This window comes from Canis lupus, chromosome 2, assembly GCF_048164855.1.
Source record: "Canis lupus baileyi chromosome 2, mCanLup2.hap1, whole genome shotgun sequence".
NCBI lineage: Eukaryota > Metazoa > Chordata > Mammalia > Carnivora > Canidae > Canis > Canis lupus.
The window spans coordinates 54786858-54807085 of NC_132839.1; the positions used below are offsets into that span (position 1 = coordinate 54786858).

At 55.7% G+C, this 20228-nt stretch overlaps 1 protein-coding gene across 4 annotated transcripts; it reads right to left on the reverse strand.

The window, feature by feature from the left end:
- Positions 1–292: 292 nt before the first annotated feature.
- MAN2A2 (mannosidase alpha class 2A member 2) lies at positions 293–18398 on the reverse strand. Of its 4 annotated transcripts, XM_072800386.1 has the most exons (24): positions 18260–18398; positions 17265–17414; positions 16491–16748; positions 16276–16420; positions 15985–16156; positions 15400–15527; positions 15011–15184; positions 14410–14596; positions 12179–12356; positions 11664–11866; positions 11284–11466; positions 11023–11137; positions 10718–10785; positions 10389–10554; positions 9633–9869; positions 9288–9410; positions 8875–8989; positions 8493–8626; positions 8196–8337; positions 6246–6379; positions 5926–6000; positions 4342–4536; positions 4068–4178; positions 293–2849 (listed from the first exon to the last, which is right to left on the reverse strand). In XM_072800386.1, exons 2-24 carry the CDS (start codon positions 17394–17396, stop codon positions 2697–2699), a joined length of 3528 nt encoding a protein of 1175 aa, XP_072656487.1. In that variant the 5' UTR covers positions 17397–17414; positions 18260–18398; the 3' UTR covers positions 293–2696. The 4 variants fall into 4 exon arrangements, with proteins under 4 accessions (XP_072656487.1, XP_072656505.1, XP_072656497.1 ...); XM_072800404.1 differs by lacking the exon at positions 11284–11466; XM_072800396.1 differs by lacking the exon at positions 5926–6000.
- Positions 18399–20228: the final 1830 nt, after the last annotated feature.

The following is a 20228-nucleotide window of genomic DNA, read 5'->3' on the forward strand; positions in this document are numbered from 1 at the left end:
ATCGGCTTTCCCTCCTACGCACCACAGGAAAGTTTCTTTCTGGTTCTTGTTACAGGGCAGTCTCAACAAGCCTTGGTCTCTGCTCCATGGGCCCTCATCCCAGCATCCAGGCGTAAGGGGTGGCCCTTGCCAAGACAGGCCAACAAGCTGGACCTGAAACAAATACTTCTAATGATTCTGGACCACACCTTGAATAACAAAAGCTGCCTGAAATACTTTTCAAAGGCCAGTCAGTGTGGAGGATTAAAGATCGTTTCTGGCAGATGAACAATTTCATGATACATCTAAGACCTCCAAAGATAATAGCCTTTATTCTGCTAATTTCCTGGGGTGGGGGTGGGGTTCACAGAGTCTCCCTTATCATTTGATTACAAGTCATATGATACCAGCAAATAACACCTGCTATAATATAACTGCTCAGCGTCCTTTACTAATAAGATTACAGTTCCTGTTTATTGAACTCTTCTATGTATCTTATTTCTTCTACTACGATACAGACAGGATTCCACATGCCCTGGCTTGATGCTGGTGACAACAGCTCTGGATGACCTGGAAAAACTCTTGATCTTCCGGCAGCTGTGGAGCAGGCCCTGGGGACCCCAAAGCAAGCTTTGCTCCTGAAGTAATTAACTCATCAATATTGGAAGTGCTGCAAATATTTTCTCCCAATCTGACATTTGTGTTGTACTGTGATGTTTTCCATCATACATAAACTTTCAATAATTTTTGGTGGTAAAACATCTCTTCCCGTATTGTATCTTTTAGGTTTTGTGTTATGTTTAAAACAGAGCTTCCCACACCAGAGATCTAATAATACCCTGTATTTTCTTCAATGAATTTTGTAGCTTAACTGTTTTGGTTTCTTCCCTCTGGAACTAATTTTGGTGGAAACCGTGAGCTACAGATCTAACTCTTACTTTGAGGGCCGGTTGTCTTAAAGTACTATTTATTAAGCAATCCATCTTTTCCCCACTTTAAATACTCCTTTCATCCTGCCAAATTCTCATCTGCCTGGGGGTCTGCTGGACTCTGCCTTTTGTTACATCTGCCTGCCCAACCCCACTCCAGGTCAGAGGGACCACTCCCGGCACTTGCAAGTTCTTGGGGCAGGCCACGTGCCTTTGACCCCCGCAGCGCTCCCCACCCCCGACTCACCATCATTCAGAATGTGTTAATATTCTCACATATTTTACTCTTCCAAATGAACTTTAGAACTCATCAAATCCCCAAAGTATCCAACTGCATTGGAATACATTGAATTTATGGGCTGATTCTGAGAGAACCGAAGTCTCTACAGAAGCATGTCTATCGTGTGTGTCCACTTACAGAACTCTCTTAGATTTTGTATCTAAGATGTTCTATTGTCTGCAAATGATGACAGTTGTAACTTCCTTCTCCTTTGCCTGCCTGCTCTCCTGCAAGGGCAACAGTACCAGGGCACTGCTAAAAGGTAGTACATCCTTGGCTAGTTTCCAACTTGTAATGGGATGCCTGGGGTGTCTGACTCTAGAATGTCAGTAACTGCTGGTTTATGATAGAAGTTTATCTAGATTAGGATGTTCCTTTATAATCTTAACTTACTAAGATTTTTAATGAGGGATAGATCTTAAACTTTACCAAATATTGTTTCAGCATCTATAGAGACTATCAAAAACTTTTCTCTATTAATTGAAGCTGAAATGAAGGCTGATGAGTAGTCATACTGCCTCCTAATTTATGCTACATGTCTCTAGTCTCTGTGCCAGGATTCAAACACTTCTGTAGAAGAAGGTATCAAAAGTGAAGCTTCATATCCTGACTATAGGGATGGGGCTGAAAGCCTTCTCAAATTGCTCACACTCATGGGCGCCTCAGTTCCTCTTCAGGGAAAGGAAGTATGCCAGACCAAATGCCCCCCCAGGATGGGAAGGAACTCCCAAGGGACAGTGGTGTGCAGAGCACAAGAAGTGAAGAGGGGTCAGATAGGATGGAAGAGCCCCCACGTCCCTGCCACCATCCCACACATCAACATACAGACCGACTGCCCATGATGAGATGGGGGTTTTGGTATCTGAAGTATTCTATGACCTCTGGCCATGAGATGGTCTCTACTAAGTCCCTTCCTGCCACACCACATTCCCTAGCAGGGCGTGCAGGCCAGGGAGCACTTATGGTGGAGTCATCACAAGAAGCAGGGATTCCTCTTCCACCCCACTGCTAAGCCTGGGTCCCCATCCCCCACCTCCCAGCCATCACTCAGCTCCTGCTGGTCACATCAGTCCCTACGTAACCAGAGGGCCCCCCCCCCAGAGCCAGCTCTTGCCTACAGTTACTGTGGTGCTGGGCTGCTACCCACTTAGCCTCCCCTACCTGTTTTGATTCTGATTCCCCTCCATCCCATTTGGGGAGAAGGGTGGGTGTTCGAGCCTGTGCCCAACTGGGTGCTACTCAAAAGTCAAAGCAGATGCTGGCACCCCCCACTCTGGCCAAGGGCCCTCTTGTCACCTTCTCACTAGCGTCTGCCCTATCTACCCAACACTGGGTTTGGGGCTGCCACTGAACACAGAAGCAAGGATAAAAGAAAATGAGGGCAGAGCCCAGTGTGTCACAGTTCTGAGAGGTAGATCGGGACAGGATACCCATCTGGTTTGTCCAACCCGACCTTCTGTAAGAGGCAGTCTCTGTGGATGAACTTTCTTTTCAGGCCACAGGAAGCCCTAGCCCAAGCGGAGGCGAAAGGTGGCAATCTCCATGGGCTCCAGGTAGACATCAGTGCTGTTGGAGGGTGCGGCCAGTGGGTACAGTAATGTCAGTGAGGTCGGCTGCAGGAAACCTACATCCAGGCCATGGAAGAGGCTCCCCAGGGCTGCCTGTGGAGAGGAACATGGTACAGGGCTGGGCTGGGTGCCCACGTGCTGCACGATGTGGCTCTTCCTCTGCATGTCTCATTACCTTTCAAAGAACCTTGTGGAGGCTCTGACCCCTGTGGGCAGCATGGTGCCTACCTGCACTTGTGAGTCTGTGTTTGACCTCAGGGGCTCACTGAGGTCTGCTCAACTTTGCAGCCGGCCCACGGAGGGCAGAGGAGGAGGCACTGAACTGAGCAGGAGCTCCCTGAGCACAGTGACTGCGTCTGGGTCCACTCTGGCCTCCAGATGCCCAGCACAGGCCGTGGCTGGGGAGCATGTACCAGACTAGCTTATACCATGAAAAGAGCTTAAGGACTAGCAGCACCAGGCTTCTGGGGTTTTATTTCTGGTGTTTTCTACCTTGTCTGACAGCTGCCCCTGCTATCAGGGCACAAGTTCTCCAGCTGTTGGGCCTCGCCAGGAACTCGCTCCCACCAGGCCTCGCTTGCTTTAAAAACACTCATCGGTGGGATGCCTGGGTGGCTCAGTGGTTGAGCACCTGCCCCTGGCTCAGGGCGTGATCCTGCAGTCTCAGGATCGAGTCCCACATCAGGCTCCTTGCCTGGAACCTGCTTTTCCCTCTGCCTCTGTCTCTGCCTTTCTCTCTCTGTGTCTTTCTTAAATGTATTTTTAAAAAGATTTTATTTATTTATGATAGAGAGAGAGAGAGAGGGAGAGGGAGAGAGGCAGAGACACAGGCAGAGAGAGAAGCAAGCTCCATGCTGGGAGCCCGACGTGGGACTCAATCCCCGGACTCCAGGATCACACCCCAGGCCAAAGGCAGGGCTGAACTGCTGAGCCACCCAGGGATCCCCTCTCTCTGTGTCTTTCATGAACAAATAAATAAAATATTTAAAACAAACAAACAAAATACTCATCGGCAGCTTCCCCTTTTCTCTCCCAAAAAGGTCCTGGAGGGCCCCCCACCCTCAGCCTCGCCCTCATTTTCCACCTCACTGCAGTCTCCTCAAGCTGCCTAGCCTACCCAGCCTGGTGCTGTTTCCCTGCCCATACCTGGGCCCCACCCCCATCACCCCGGGCCCACCTCCCCCTGGCCCTGCTCCCCATGACCCCACTCCCCTCTCCAGGCCCCACTCCCCCAGACTGCCCCCACCCCGTCCTCTCCCCATTCCCCATGGATGTCCCTCCCCCAGGCCCCCCTCTCCCAGCCCTGCTCACCTTGCCTTGGCTTGTGCTGCAGTTGAAGCCCAAGTTCTTGGCCTCAAGGCCACAGTCAAAACCCTTGCGGTGTAAGATGAGTGCGGTCTCTGCTGATGGCAAGGCATCATCCTGGTGACAGACACACAAGGGGTGGGGGGGAGGGTGGTACTGGCGCTGCTTGGGGCTCCCAGAGGAGCAGAGGGCCATCCCCAGAGGGCAGTACTGGGACTGGAGGCGCTGGGCCGAGAGGCCCAAATCCAGTCCTGGAGGCGGGGGCTGCGCGGATACTCACCTCGGCCTGCAGGGTGCGCAGGTTGAGCAGGTGGAAGTCACAGGGCAGGGAGGAGGCCAGGGGATGAAAGGAGCGTAGACCAGGGCCGGGGAGCTGCCTCTTGGCCACAGGCAGGGCAAACACTGGGATATTCAGGTACATGGAGGTCAGGTGGCTGAGGAGGGACGGGTAGCTGCTGGTGTGGCCATCCTGGACCTGCAAGGTTGGCCCGAGGTGTGGGTGAGGGGGGCGGCGGGAGCACACCCAGGTGGAGCAAGCTTCCCCAGTATGTCTAGAAGGCTCCAGGGCCCTGCACGGCCACTTTCCATCTCACACAACTTAGAGAGGACTATTTACTAGGCCACCTCTCCTTGGCCTTTGGAGGTTTTTGCTGATGTGACACTACCCTGAGCACCGTCTCCCATCACAGATTCTCAGAGTGGAGGATGGGAAACAGACAGACATGTGCCTCACACAGATGATGGACAGAGTGCCCTGAGTAATCCTGCAGTTCTGAGCACGGTCCTGTGTCCACAGCACTGGGCCTGGTCTTCGGCCCAGGGGTCCCCACGGTTGTGTCCCCAAGGACTGCCCCTTCGGTGGCTAACCTGGACTTTCTCTAAGGCGGCCCCTTGTCCATATTCCGGACTTGTCCCTCATGCCAATCTCCTTCCAATCACCCAGAATCTCTCACTTACACCTCCCCTGACCTCTGCCCCCCACTCAGCAGTGTCCTCACCCCTACCCCACCCTCTCCCTACTGTGGCTCAGTTCAAGCCACCAACATTTCTCGCTTGAGTGGCCTGTAGACCATCCTCCACCTCCAGTCTCCCTGATGATGCACCCACTCTTGCTGCCAGAGTGACAGGCTTAGGGCAGGGCCACTGTCAGGGTCCCTCACTGGCCTCCAATAGAGTCCAGACTCTCCTACCAGCTGTTCCAGGCAAACGACCTCTGACCTCATGCCAACCTAGCAGTGGCCACTAGAACTTTCTGCAGAGATGGAAATACACTAAACCAGCACTGAGTATAGAGTAGCTGCTAGCCACCTATGGCCACTAGACACTTGAAATGTGGCTGGTATGAATGAAGACCTGAATCTGTTATTGTATGTAGTTTTAATTATTTCAAATAATCACATGTGGCTAGAAGCTATGGCATGGATAAGCCACTCTAGTCTGGCTGAGGGAACTCAGTGCTGTTCCCTGGTGTCTCCTACCTTGCCCTGTACCTTGCTCCATGTGATTAGATCAGACCTGCATTCATCACAGCAGTGTCTGGCTGACACGTCCCCCAGAAGCTGTCCTCCATCCCGTGGCTCACACCATTCTCTCCCTCCTCAGTACCAGAGAGCATATTCCTAGTCTTACACACAGAGCATATCCCCCACCCCTCCGCCTGAGCGAAGTCCTAGAGAGTAGGGCCAATAACACAGGTGTTTGTGTCCCTCTCAGGCCTTAAAGCACAGCAGGTGCTCACTATCTCCTGAGCAAGTGGGACTGAGCCCCGGACATGGGAGCCCAAGGGCAGGCTCTGTTGTCCGCAGGCTCCAACTCCAGTTACACCTTGCTAACGCTAGTCCGACACCCCATTGCTGGCCCTTACCTCAAGGTTATTGGTCCTGCTGCTGTGAAAGATCAAGTCCCTAAACATGGCTGCCAGTTTGGAGAAAAAGCCAGGCTGGTGGGGGCAAAGAAAGCCATGAGATGAATGGGGCTGGAGCAGATGGGGTCAGAGGACACGAGGGTGGGTGGGGGCACAGGTGACAGGAGGCTGTGGCAGACAGAGGTGCCAGGGTGCGGAGTGTCAGATACACCCCCCACGCCCCAGGAAAGCCCTACTCTCACTACCCCTGCCCACCTCTAGCTCTGCTGCCCAAGGGACCAGCCTGACCTGGTTCCCAGTCAGGGAGGCCCAGAATTTACCTCACTGCCCAGGGTTCGCCGTTCCAACAGGAGGCGGAAATGGTTGCAGGTTCTTTTATTGTCCTTGAGCCCTTGGCCCAGACCCCGGTTGTCATCTTGCATGAGCCGTCGGTCCAGGATCACCTCCAGCTGGCCTAGGGAAGTCAACTGTGAGCCCCCGGCCCGCGACCCCCACCCCCAAGCAGACCGTGGGCTCTGGAAGAAGCAGCCCAACCACAGACCCCAAGGGAACAACCTGGTGAGCTAACCAACCGGAAGTGGAGCTGCTCAGGAGAGGAAGAGTTACGGGACCTGCGGCTGGAAGGGGTTAAGGGAAGGGTCAGCAACACAGAAGAGGAAACGAGGTCCAGAGCAGACAAGCAGGCGCTGGCAGTCTCCCACCCCCAGGCTCTGTGCCTCAGGACCGAGGGCAGGCCCAGGAGTTCAGGCCAGGAGCCCTATCTGGACTGCCTACCTAAACACAGCAAACAAGCCAACACAACACTACCCTGGATGGCCCATGGCGCCGCCTGCAGGGGCCCCAAGCTGCAGCATGGGCAGACTTCGTTGTGAGTAGAACACAAGCCCCCCCGCCCCTGTTCTACTCCGGGACAGACTCCAGCGCTGCCGCCTCATCTGTCACCAGGAAAGCGCAGACGACAGGCAGATGGCAAATCAGTCAGAAGCTCAAATTAGGCATCACTGAGCGCTGTCCTGGGGAAAAGACATGGCAGGTGACCGCCTAGGCCTTCTTTGTAAAACAGACTTGGGGAAGGGGCTCACTGCAAAGCTGACATATGTTGAGGTGAGGATTTTCCCCAGCACCTGTTTTTTTAAGAATCTGGAGGGAGATCACTCAGGTAGCCCTATCCATCTCCCCAGCCCAACTGTGACTCCTGTTGTTCCTAAGCCTTTTTACCTAGAGCAACTTTTTGGGGGAAGATATACCAAAGTTCTAAAATTGACCCCTGCATATAAAACAATAATCTCTGAGCACACTGTTTCCCAGACGGCAGAGAGAATCAAGTGGGAACACTGGGCTCAGCTGGCAATCGATGGCACAGACAGAGCCAGGCAGTCTGACAGTGGGATGATCCTGGGTGGAGGGACACTCCTTCAGCAGGGAGTCAGGCCTCCACTGCCCTAGCCACAGCACCCCCATACAGCCTGGACCAGGCTCTCGGCTCAGCCCCATATACAAATGCTCCATCCCAAACACGGCAGATCTGAAGGCCTCAGAGGCCACCAAGGACTGTTCACTTGACCCTGAGAACAGGGGAGCTGCCTCAGCTTGCCAACAATGCCCAGCTCCAGGCCAGTACTCTTCATGGGCTTGTTTCAATTCTTAAGAACACCATTCTCTTTTTTAACGATCTTTAGTAGAAACAGTATCTATCTTTCTCCACTGCTAAATTTTTAAAAATTTTATTTTTAAAATTTTTCTTTAAAGCAAGAGAGCAAGAAATAAGAGAAAGAAAGAGAGAGAGAACCTCAAGGAAGCTCCATGCCCACTGTGGAGCCCAATGTGGGGCTCAGTCTCACAACCCCAAGATCATGAAGTGAGCCGAAATTAAGAATCAGACACTTAGCTGACTGAGGCACCCAGGCACCCCTGCTAAATATTTCATTATAAACATCAAATGCACTTTTCCAACAGCCCTGCTTCCATCCCTGGCCAGGAGAAGGAGGCTGCACACCTCAGTTGCAAATCACCATTCAATACCCTGGTGCTTCTTAAAGAGACCCAACAGGACCCCCTGCCCTGGCCGCCTCTGCTAGGGCAGAGGGTGACAGCACATGTCTGCCTTCCTGCCATGCCCGTGTGTGACTGGCAGGAGCTGTTAATGTTCTCCAAGTATGGAGGTGATTGTGGACTGGGGAGGGATGGGGCTCCCTGAGAAGAGAGGCCTTGGGGCAGAAGTGGGCTCTACTTCATCCTCTAAACTTCTCAGAGCCCTGCTCCCCGCTCACCATCGTGCAGACTGGAGACACCCAGGGCCTGGGCAGTGTGCAGTGTGAGGCGGTTCTGCGCATCCTGGATGTAGGCCATGACTGGCATGGGGTAGAAATTGGCCTGCAGAGGCAGCTTCTTCAGATAGCGCCGGGTCTGCACCTGGAAGCGGGAGACCAGTGGATCAAGGGCATCCAGGCACCACTCAGGCCCAAGGGGTCCCGGGTCTGAAGGAGTCCCTCATCATCCTCGCCTCTGATTCCTCTTCCTCCATGCCCAGTGCCTGTGGTGTGTGGGCCCAGGGCCCCAAGAATCACCTGAAAGCCATTGAGGTCCGTGAAGAAGGCACCCTGGCTGTCAATGTCTGTGTGGATGCGCAGGGCCAGCTCCTTGTTGATGTAATCCCGGATGTCCACCAAGGACGACATGTCCAGAGACAGCCCCTCCACCCCTGGGCATAAGAACAGACAGAGCATAAAGAGGCCTAAGGGATGGGGCCAGGAGAGGCTGCACCCAACCCTCTGGCAGCCCCCAGCATTTCCGTAGGACCTTCACTCCAAGAGAATTAATGCCATCCCTGTCTCAAATGATCCATTTGTTGGGAAAGACGCACAAGCAGATACCCAGCAGAAGGACGAGCGTGGCATAGCCTGTGCAGCCCTGACCTCTGTTCTGACTGTCCTCATCTTCAGGGCTCACCTGGCAGATTATATAGCCGGACCACCTGGCGAATATGCTCGTAGTATGCCACCACCTCCGAGAAGAAAGGGCCTTCGGTGACACGCAGCACGGGGGGGTCCTTGGGGATATAGGGCTGGGGAAAGAGCAGGAGACAGCTAAAGCCACAGCACAGAACACAAAGCGGGGAGGTACCAGCCCAGCACTGGTAAAAGTACTTGTTTCCAGCAGGCTCTGGCCTGACACCCCTGGCTGAGCTGGCCCAAGGCCCCAGGTGACATTCCTCAGCCCACCCCACCTCCAAGAGGCAGCCTGGGCAAGGCCCCTGGCAGGCAGGGATGACCCTCTTCACTGCTTCAGTTCCTGTGGTTTCTTGAACCCTGTGTTAGCAGGGCTTCCCAGGGCCTGCCAGGTTTCTGGAATCTTTAGGGTACCTGGGCCTCCCCGTCAGGCAGGAAGAGGTAGGCTCCACTCTTGTCTTTGGACGCGCGGGTGCCATAGATGAGGAACTCCATGTCCACCCGCCGCTCCTGCTCCTCGTCCACCCTTCGGATGCTCTGCCAAAAAACACAGCCCTGACCCCTGGCCCCACACCAGCATGTCAGGCCTGCCTCCTGGGAGGGCACGGACAAAGTTTCCCAAGGAGCCAGCCCCACTTCCCTGTGCTGTCACCCGGAGCCAAGAAGGTCCAGTCTGAGGCCTGCCGCCAGCGAGGGGGTGGCTCAGCACTGCCCCCCCACAGGGCACACCCTCCTCAGCCCCTGGCCCGGGCCCTTTACCTTGAGGAGCCCGGTAAGGCCTGAGAACCAGACCTGCATGTAGCGGTTGCTGAGGGCGAAGTCACTGGTGCCAGAGTCAATGATGCGCAGTGGGAAAGCGTCCTGCCTGCTGACGGCCAGCTGACGGCCATGCAGGTAGACACGCACAGAGGAGGGCAGGGTGCGGTGCCCATCGAGGCCCAGCTGCAGCTGTAGCACGCTGAGGCCCAGGGCCGGCAGGCGGATGGGCATAGATACCTGCTGGCACAGAAGGGGTGAGGAGGCATGGCCCACGGCATGGGCATTCGTTCTGGGCATTCCAGACTGGAATCCCAGGCCTGCGCCACTCACTCACTGAGAAGGTCTGATCGAATCCCTATACCTACTGGGGCCTCTGTCCCCTACCCCCAAAAGTGGAGGTGACCTCACTTGCCTCTGGTCAGACTTTAGGAGTCTCATATGATATCTGAAAAACTATGGAACGGGAAGCACGCATTAAGCCTTCAATAACTACTTGCTGAAGGAAGGAATGGAAGGACAATCCAGCCCCCACTTTTACTATTCCCTTACTACACCCAACTTCACCTTCCTTTCAGGGATGGACTCAAGTCCCAAGAGTGACTGTTCTCTGGGCAGCCCTCTCCCTAAGACCCCCCTCCCCAACCTGGGTAATAAGCAAGAGGATGGGGAGCTGGTGTCACAGGCAGAGTGAGGCCCTGGGGAGAAGCCACAGGTCAGCACTGAGGGTTGGGGCCCACCTCCAGGGCCCCACCTCACCTGGCAGACATCAGAGACCATGTCGGTGGCAGAGCTCCAGTGTGCACTGATCTGCACAGCCAGGGGCTGGCCCTCCTCTGAAAGGACCCGCACCCGGGGCGAGCTGACCAACAGGGACACCACACTCAGCCGCTCCTGTTCCAGCGGGTTGAAGAGCACCACATACCTGCGGGCAGAGGCAGGCTCACCTAGGAGGCCACTGCTCCTGGGCAGTGGAAACAGAACAGCAGCCAGGCCAAGAGTCCTGCGGCGCTTGGACAGATGTGGGAGTGAGATGGTGTGGGGAGCCGGAGCGGCTTCACCTCTGCACCTGGCCTGGTCTGGCTTACCTGGGTGAGGAATCTAGCTGGATCACTGTGCGCTCTGGCAGTGTGTCGTGATTTAAGCGGGTTTCATCCTAGGATTAAATGGGTGGGGAGGGAACAATCATCACGGGGTTTGGCCTGGCTCAGCCAAACCCTTGCTGACCTCCCCCGCCCCTGACTGTCCTAGATGTGGACCACCAGCTGCACTAGGCACAGATCTTTCCCACTAGGACAGGAAGGGAAGAAGAGCAACCACCTCAGACCATAGTTCTTGGATGGGACTGCACGCGCCAGAGAACGCCCCGAGCGGATTGAGAAGTGGGGCTCACCATTTGGAGGAAGGGTGCCTCAGGGTCGAAGTGGTAGGTCTCCTTGTCCCCCAACACCAGATAGTGAGCAGCATTGATGATTACTTGCTTCAGGTTGACAAGGGAGCGCAGAAGCCTGGGGGGGTGGGCAGAAGCAGGACCATGGAAAAGTGGCCACACACCATCCATCTCTCTAGCAGGAAGAACCCTCGGCAGGCCTGCTCACTGACTGCCCAGCATGGCCTTTAGGACAGGATCCGACCGGGAGGAGAGGGCTCCCACCTGACGCCATAGTCGGCCACAACTGCCTCTTTGGCGGTGCCGGTGATGGCATCGTGGTGCTGGAAGAGGCCCAGGGTGCGCCGAGCTTCCGTCAGAAGGGCGAAGTTAGAGAGTGGGTATTGGCTAGCCAGTCCAGAGCGGCGGGCGTGAGCTACAGCCAGGCTGTACAGAATCTCTGCCCCCCTGCCCAGAGAGAGAGGTCAGTCTCTGCCCATACAACTCCCAGGCCCACCTTGCTAAGCTAGCCATCTTCTTTCTACCACGTCTCTGCCGGCCTTGGTCTCCAAGCCCTTCTAGTACATTCTGAGCCAATCTAGCTCCTCAAACCCCAGAGGCTATTCTACTTTCTCTAGCCTATAGGGGTGGGGAGTGAGTCTCACCGCAGGTGGGCTTCCAGGACCCGGTCCAAGCTCTTGTAAAAGGGCCGTGAAGTGTAGTAGCCTGTCCAGTAATGGTCCTCCCGGTCCGCATAGGAGAAGAAGTCCCCACTTAGCACAGGGAACCCTGGAGGCCGGGCCCCTGGTTCTACCCCTGTCTTCTTGTACAGGGCGTCGAAATAGTCAGAGAGGGTACCAAACTGGGCCTGTGGAGACCCCAAAAACCCACTCCCATCAGTTCCAGAGTTTCTAGGAGTTGTGGACCCCCAGGGCTGTGGCTGGGCACTAGGTGGAGGGATTCTGCTCCACACAGGCAGTCACCCCATGTCCTACCCCGCTGGACCCCTCACAGAAGCTGGGGAGCCTGAGAAGAAATTCTGACATAAAAGGGAGACCCTGCCCAAGAGTCAGGCACAGACCCCTGCCCTGGGGCTGGTAATGGGAGCAGCGAGCCTCTCAGGCCAAGCTGTAGCACTGCAGAGGGAACCCTCCCCACCCAGCTCAGCGCCCCCTCCCACCTGCACATGGAGGTCAGGCTTGCTGTTGAGGAAGTCAAAGAGCCGCTGGTAGTTAAAGAACTGGGCATCCCACTCCTGGGGCTTGTCATATCGGAAGTCGTCCCCCAGAGGCACCAGGAGGACGTTACTTCGGAAGAGCCGGGACTTCTTGCGATACTGGTCCAGGAGCAGCGCAGCCCTGTGGGGAAAGAGCCCCCGGCCCAACGAGGGGTCTCAGTGGTGGAGGGAGGGGGGCAGAGCCAGCCCCAGAGACCCCCTGAGCACACCCACCAAGGGGTCCCTGCATCTGTGGTGTGCACACCTGGAGGGGGAACCTGTCCCCGGGAGCCCAGAGTTCTCTGGATGCTCCTGATAGCAGGGGGCTGTCTTTGTATGCTAGCTGCTGTTTCTGGGTTTGGTTCCCTCCCAGAGCTGCCTTCGGACCCGCAGGACCCCGTACCCCTCTCCCTCTGTGGTTCTCCTTCAGATCCAAGCCGTGCCACACTCCTCTGTGCCTTCCCTCCCAGCTCTGCAAGCCCAGCCCCTCCATTACCCAGCGGTTGTCCAGCAGCCCCTGGGCCTATGGCCCTCAGAATGTGGGGCCCAGCCCTGGATGTGAGAGGCCAGGGTGGATGGCCAGACCCCACCCTTTGGCTGGCTTGGGGTGTGGGTGCATCAGTGGGGGTGCCTCTGAGAGCCCCACGGTCATCCCTGGAGCTAACATCAGCCACCATGCGTGTTCCCACGCACTCGGTTCATGAAGTTTGGCAAGTTCTTTCTTCTAAATTTTTCTATGCTCTTTTCTGAGGCTAAGGGTAGGACCTTACATTGACATTGAATAAATCACATCTGGTCAGATTCGACCCACATCACACACCAGCTGTTGACATCCTTTGGGATCCTGATTCTGACACTCCAGCTTCACTTTGCCCACCTGGTTAGCCTCATAGCACCGAAGAGCCCAGAATCAGAGCCAGACTATGCCAACTTCACATGTATTAGGCTGAGTGACCCTGGCCAAGTTACTTAACCTCTCTGGGCCTCAGTTTTTATAAAATGAGAAGGATGTTTATACCTACCACCATGATGTTATGAGAATTAAAATGAACTAAGTGAACTAATATATATTAAACACTCAGAACAATCCTTGGCACATAGCAAAAACTATAAATACACATTTGTCATTTTCTTTTTTAGCCATGTTACTAGTAAAATCAATAGAAAAACAGAGCCTTGCAGCCTTTCATTAAAGCCTCTTTCTCTTTTTAGACGAACCTAGTAATTGGCGTATTACTGATACCATAGTTCAACCAGTCACTAATCTACTAAACTATGCTGATCCAGCTGATACTTCTTTACTCTGTTCTCAAAAGAAGATTCCTCCAATACCATTCTTCCCTAATTTATCAGCCTAGGGAACCCTTCAAAGGAGAAAACAAAGTTACTCTCATGACTTGCTCTCTGCAAACCTGAGCTGGCATCTGAAGGCCACAGCTGCTGCTTTAAGAAAAACCCTGCCCTAACAGCTCTAGATTCTTGCTTAGAACCACTATTGAGATTTCTGGGTTCCAGAAACAAAAGACCACTTTCTTTCCCCTTTGGTCACATGTTTCACTGCCTGGACATCATGGAAATCAGAGCACTGCAACACGAAAACCAGTTCAACTTGTTATATTCTCAAGGCCAGTTGGTTCCGGCTGTTCTAGAACACTCTCGGTCTGCCCTCTCCCAGGGGTGTGGACTTCAGCAACAAAGACATCTTTGGGGGTCCCTAACGACCCTCAAGGGACAGTGTGCCTTCTCTGAGGCTGGGGGCTCTTGAGCAGGACTAATGTGCATCTGAATGGGGTGCCGGGTCCATGAGCACTGGGGGTCCTGGTCAATCTCTAGCAAAGGCAGGATGTCTGCACTAAATGAAGACATATTAGGTAAAGTGCATGGAACTTTATCTCTTTTGAGAATTATTCACTGCTGAGTCAGCCAACTGTCTCTGGCTGGGAAACATACTCATTTGGGAAAATAAAACCATTCTGGAAAAGGTGGTTCCTAAGGGCCATTCTAGTTTTCCAGGAGGCTCTGTAAAGGAGCTGCCACCCTAGTGGCTGCAGATCTGAACTCAACCACTGAGCCCACCTCCCATTTCACAGAGGTACAACCTGAAGTTCCTCCGTGCAGTAGAGTCCTGACGAGGGCCAGGTCTCCTGGGTCCTCTATGTGGTAAAAATGGCCCAGCCCAGGCTGGGGACAAATACCTCTCAGCCACGTTTGCCTCTGTGATCGCCCGAGGTGGCACCTTCCAGGGGCAGTTGATGCGTCCACCAGGCAAGCGTTTGAAATCAAACTGGCAGCAGATCTTGGGGTCTGGGCCGCAGGTATGGGGCACATCATAGCTGTAGAAGGGCATCATGTGGCAGAAGATGTCTGTGCTAGAGTCTGAGTCTGTAGAAGACACACCAGGCAGTCAGCCACCAGCAGGCAGCCAGGGAGCTGGGCACGGGGATGGCGGCAGGGTGAGGATCTGCCCCAGCTACGGGAAGCTCTGACAGAAGATGAGGCCTGAACCAGACCTAAGGCTGCAGAAGATGTGCAGGCCAGGAGTGAGGACACAGAGCGGCTCTGGAGCCCACGGGTCCTCCAGCACGTGCTGTGCTCAGACCCTCAGTATAGAAAGCAGGCCCTGTAGAGGCCAGAGGTCAGTGTAATCCCCAACCTAACCTGAAGGAGAGGAGCACTTCTGGCAGTCTGCACCAGTGCTTGCTGGTCCGCTCTAAGACACTGGGTCTTATTTCTCACACCCCTGCCCTTCCCCAGTGAGAACTACTCCTGTGACCCCTCCACCCTACCTGGTCTTACCCCAGGTCTGCCTCCACATGAACTCCAGACTGTGGGTGGAAGCAAAGTGCTTCTTGATGGCATAATGCACCCTCTGAATCAGCATGCTGGTCAGGTTGGCACGGCGCAGCAGGTAAGGGATGGTGGGGCTGTATCCGAAGGGGTCCACAGCCCAGCCAGAGCGTGGGGTTGCACCTGGGAGGACACGGGAACCAGAGGTCCTGAACACCTTAGGACCTGGCCTTCTGGGCCTGGGAACCCAGCTCCCTTCTTAACATTATGCCAAGCCCATGCTAGTGGAACCAGTCCAGAAAGAAACCACCCAGTGCCAATTCCTGTGCCTTACAGGACCCTGCTGTCCCCTGGGCCCAGCTGTGAGGGCAGACCCCTATTCCTGAGCCCAGACTCACCAAGGTTTTTCTCCAGCCACTGGTGTCCCTCGATGAGCTGGTCAATCAGCGCAAAGTAATGGGAATTGGCCTCGTCTGGCATCACCCAGCCTCCTGTCACAATCTCCAGCTGCCCATTTCCCACCAGCCTAGAGTGAAGGACTCACTCAGCATGCAGCAGGGAATCTCTGCCCAGTCCTGTCAACCAGGAGATTCCAGGACCAGTGTGCACTAGCCTCACTGAGTCCGCTCACCCAAACCCAAGATGAACTGAACAAATGTGCACCTGCTTCTCCTTCCCTACAACCTCCATGCGGCCCAGCCTGCCTCTCACTGTACCTCCACCTGCACTTCCAAGGGCCAGGCCTCATGCTCCTTCTTCATTTGTGCAGACACCTTCACGTGACTGATTTCTCCTGACACCAGTGACCGTCAAACCAGTTCCTGCCTTCTTACTCTCACCCTCTCTACTGTCACTCCTCCCTGCCCCACTTCCCCCTGTGTCTCCTTGCCACCTGGGCACCCACAGCTTGGCATCCAGCTGCTCTGGCACTCATCCCAGGACCCAGGCAATAGCTCTCCCGATCTTCCCCAGCAGGCACTGGCCTTCGGACGGCTGCTTTCTTTTGGGCATTGATGTTTTCCCACCACTTGGCAAAGAAGGAGACTTCCGCCCAGAGGAAGCGCCGCCGGGGGTCCTCCTGCAGTTTGGACACCATGCTGTTGAGGATGTGCTGGGTCTGCTCTGTGTAGTACTTGTCAAAGGTCTTGATCCAGCCTGGGGAGCCAACACAGGGTTCCCTAAGGATGCCAGCATCCACGTCTGCCCCTCACTTACCTTTGCCATCAGAAAGCCCCCTGCACAGCCCAGCTACCGGAGCTCTGCTGGATCCTCACCTGGATCATTGTGGGAGTGTGGTACCACGAACACCTGCAGGTCTTCCGCATCCCAGTCATGAGGGCTGTAGGAGATGTCGAAGCCTTGCTTCCATACACCGCCATCCACATTGTCAAATGGCAGCTCCTCTGATATAGTCAGCATCTGCCAAGCCAGAGAGCAGCTCAGGACCCATCCACAGCCACCAGACCTCCCTGCCAGCGCTGGCCCCTACCTGCAGCTCTGGCTTCTGGCCTCGGCCCCCCAAAGCAAACTGGCAATCTTGAGGGGAGATGGAGAAGAAGCTGGGCCGGGGCTCTGGTGGCACCACCCAGGAGCCATTGGCCATGTAGTAGGGCAGCAGGGCAGGCGGGCCCTCTGCGTTGGCTGTCAGCTCCAGCACAGAGTCCTTGATGTGGCTAATGATTTCATGGTTCTCCTCCAACAGCTGCTCCAGCTGCTCAATGCGGTTCTGCAGCACAGAAATTTGGCTCTGCCAAAAGACCAGAAAGCAATCACCCACGGCTCCTTGTGCCACGGGGAGGCTCTCTGCATGGGGCCCACCACCCGAAGCCTGACTGTGATCCTTCCTTTCTCCTATGCAGGCAGAACCATGAGCCTATAGGGCTGGACAGGCTCTGGTCATATAAGTGAAGATCTCCAAATCACTACAGAGGACTGCAATCCACTTGGGTGGGGAGTACACTCATGCCTATTCTCAACAACTGGTGTGGCCTATCTGGAGCACTGCGCTGACTAGGACTCCATCCGGGCTTAGTGGGAAAGAATGCTGCAATCCGTTAGCACTGTCTGCCAAGAATTCAAGAGGACGGAGTGGCAGTACATATTTCTCCTTCCTTCTTTCTTTTTGCTGTCATTATGTTTATCTTTGGGCTTCTAGAAAACCTGCCAATTGGGAAGAAATGCTCCTTTCCTGGGCTGACACTGACTCTCAACCCAAGCTCAGATGACTTGTATGTGAAGAGACCAGCAAGCAGGCATGACTCACCCGGGGGAAGTTCCCACCATTCTGGTGACGGGTGGGATCATGCTGCACTCGGTCCAGCATGAGGTAGAGTGAGAAGACGGCCACACAGAAGATAGCAGCCCCACACACTGTCACCTGCTTTTTCAGCTTCATACTGGCCCCCACATGGACCTGGTGGGAGGGACACCATAAAGGGCTCCAGCAGGCAAAATCCCTCTGTTCAGTCTTTCCACCAAATGCGCCCCAGGAGTTCCTGAGTGCTACTCTCAAGGCATGCTTATTTGCCTGACTCCAAAGGAAAACACATCTCTAAGCATCAAATCCCAACACTGGCTGTGGATCCTCCTCTCTTGGCTGAGACACAGAAAGCACCAGAAGCACATGTGGAGCTGGTCCTGTCTGGTTCTGAGGACAGCTCTGGCCTGAGGATGCAGAGGATGCTTCTTCCCAGGGTAATGCCATAAAAAACACGCCTGGCTCACAAACTTCCCAGCTCTGACTCCAGAGTTCCCCACATGACCTCCTGATTCTAACTAGTTTCCCACAGAGCTTGCCTACAACACAGACACAGCCAGTCAGAGGTGGGTGTCCAGCCTCTCTGGCCACGTGCTTCTAGTGAATAAAACTGGTATTTAGTCTGATTTAAAGAAATGGACAGGAAAGCCTTTCTCTCTGCCCTCTTGGAGCAGAATGATGCTTGCAGAAAGAGCTCCTGGCACAGCGTCGCTCTTTTTCTCATAAGAGAAAACAGAATGAGTGTAAAAAGCAGCAAGAGCAGCTTATGTTTCTAACATAAAGCAGGGCCCTGCGTCTATTCCCGGCTAGTTCTGACTCCTGCAGTGGGTAACTTTCAGCCTTTGCTTCTAGAGCGCTTGGAGAGACCCCCTGAGAAGCCGGCAGCGACTGGTGCCCAAGGTCCCCTGGCCAGGGAGAGGCTGGGCACAGTGGCTCCGCAGTGGGGCGACTCCAGAGGGGGGGCCAGTGCCCGCTGTCACCGCCCGCGGGCCCCCACTTGCCTGCTCGGGGGCGGGAGGCCGCTAGGTGCGGGGCCGCGCGTGGGCGGAACCGCCGCTCCGGAGACTGGCTCCCGCCCTGGGCCCGAGGAGCTCTGTCGCCTCTGCGCGTCGTGCCCTACTTAGAGCGATCTGATTCCTCTCAGAAGCCTCCGGGCAATATTTTTAGCCCTCGGAGGTTGGGTCTAGGCCAAAGTGGGTGGAGCTGCGGGGAGAGAGTTGGGTCACAGGGTGGGGAGGCACCTGCCACCGGTCTTCCGTGGCCCGCCGGCCGGCCGGCCCAGCCCCCTCCCGGCCCTCCGCCCGGCCGCGGCCCTCGCCGCCCCTCCCGGCCCCGGGGACCGCAACGACAACGGCCGGGGACGGGAGCGCGGGCCGCCTCCGACCCGAAGCACCGCTTGCGCTCCTGCCCCCCAACCCGGCCGCGGCCCGGAGCGGGGAGGCGGTGGGCAGCCGGAGCCCTCCCCCGGGTCCGCCCGACGCGTTACCGTCCGCGGCCGGCCTCCGCGCCGCTCCGGGCCCTGCCGGCCGAGCTGCGCCCCTCACATCCCCGGGGGCGGCGGCCCGCGCAGAGGCAGCGATGCAGGCGAAGGCGGGCGTCCGCCCAGCCGTCGCCGCCGGCTTCGCGCGCCGCAGCCGCGCTCCCGCGGGGCCAGGGCCGCCCTCGCGCTCCGCTGCGCCCGCCCCGCGCCGGCCCCGTCCCCCTCCCGCGGCCGCCCGGCAGACCAGCGCGAGGGGCGGGGACAGCTGCGCCGCGCCCCCTCCGCGCCGGCCCGGCCCCGCCGCCCCGCCGCCCCGCCGCCCCGCCCCCGCCCCCCGCCCCGGCGCCCCCCGCGCGCTCCCCGCCGCCGTCCCGGGGCGCCGGCAGCGGGACCGCAGTGCGCAGCCGCGGCCCGGGCCCGGCCTCTGCGCGCTGCGGCGCCTCCGCGAGGGGCGCGCAACTTTATTTTGCTGGGTCTTCCCAGCGTCAGCGCACTGCCGAGCAGTGGTAGAAGGCTGTAGCCTCCATTTCAGCCGCTTAACGGGGAAGCCCATTTTCCGGGTCCGCTCTGTGTCGCCCCAGGTCGCCATAACTTGATGCAGTTGACGCCTCTCCGGCCGAGGGGTACTGCCCCCCGTGGCTGCCGGGCCTTGATCCAGATCCCTTTCCGTGCCCGCTACACAGTCAATAAGAGATTATTGTCGTGGTGGTTCTCCTTTCGCTGGGCACCTGGGTGGTTCACAATTTTGCAGCATCATAAACCATACCGCAGTGAACATCTCCATGCATCCCACATTTGTTTTCCTTGTATAGTATTACCTTAGGACGAATTCGCAGTAGTGAAGTTACCTGGCACAGCACAGTGGCTAATAGGGCCGTAAGATCACCACTGAAGCTGCCAGGTGGGCCTGCCACATTCCTGTAGCCTCAGCTGGTAAGGAGATGACCTGGGCTGTAAGGATAAAGACCCACATAACTGAAGGTACTTGCCATCCTATTGCTCCACCAAAGGATTGTGCTATCAGTTACTAACGAACGGCTGAGTATTGCTTACACGGGTTTTTGTTTGATTAACGAGATTTATACTGTCATCTCTCTGTTCTAACTCCCATCTCTTTCATTCCCGCAAACACTCTTCTTGGTTTATTTACAAACTGAAAGGCCTGGTACTAGGGTGTTAGACCTAGGCGAGGTTCACGGTCCCTTATGTCTTTCTGTTTTGCTCTGTGTTCTGGGAAATTTATTTTCCAATTGACTTTTTCATTTTGGCAATCATAATTTTCAAGAGCTCTTGTTTGTTCCCTGATGATTTTTTTGGGGGGGGTGAATTTTTTATATTTTATTTTTAAAGATTGTTTATTTATTCATGAGAGAGAGACAGGCAGAGGGAGAAGCAGGGAGCCCGATGTGGGACTCGATCCCCGGACTCTAGGATCACGCCCTGGGCCAAAGGCAGATGCTCAACCGCTGAGCCACCCAGGCATTCCCAAG

Excerpts from the sequence above, each read along its gene's own strand:
- MAN2A2 (XM_072800386.1), bottom strand. The coding sequence starts at position 17,396 with ATGAAGCTGAAAAAGCAGGTGACAGTGTGTGGGGCTGCTATCTTCTGT. Across the intron at positions 8,627-8,874 it reads CCGGCTATATAATCTGCCAG|GGGTGGAGGGGCTGTCTCTG; the intron begins GTGAGCCCTGAA and ends TCTTATGCCCAG. Across the intron at positions 6,001-6,245 it reads GGCGAACCCTGGGCAGTGAG|CCTGGCTTTTTCTCCAAACT; the intron begins GTAAATTCTGGG and ends TGCCCCCACCAG.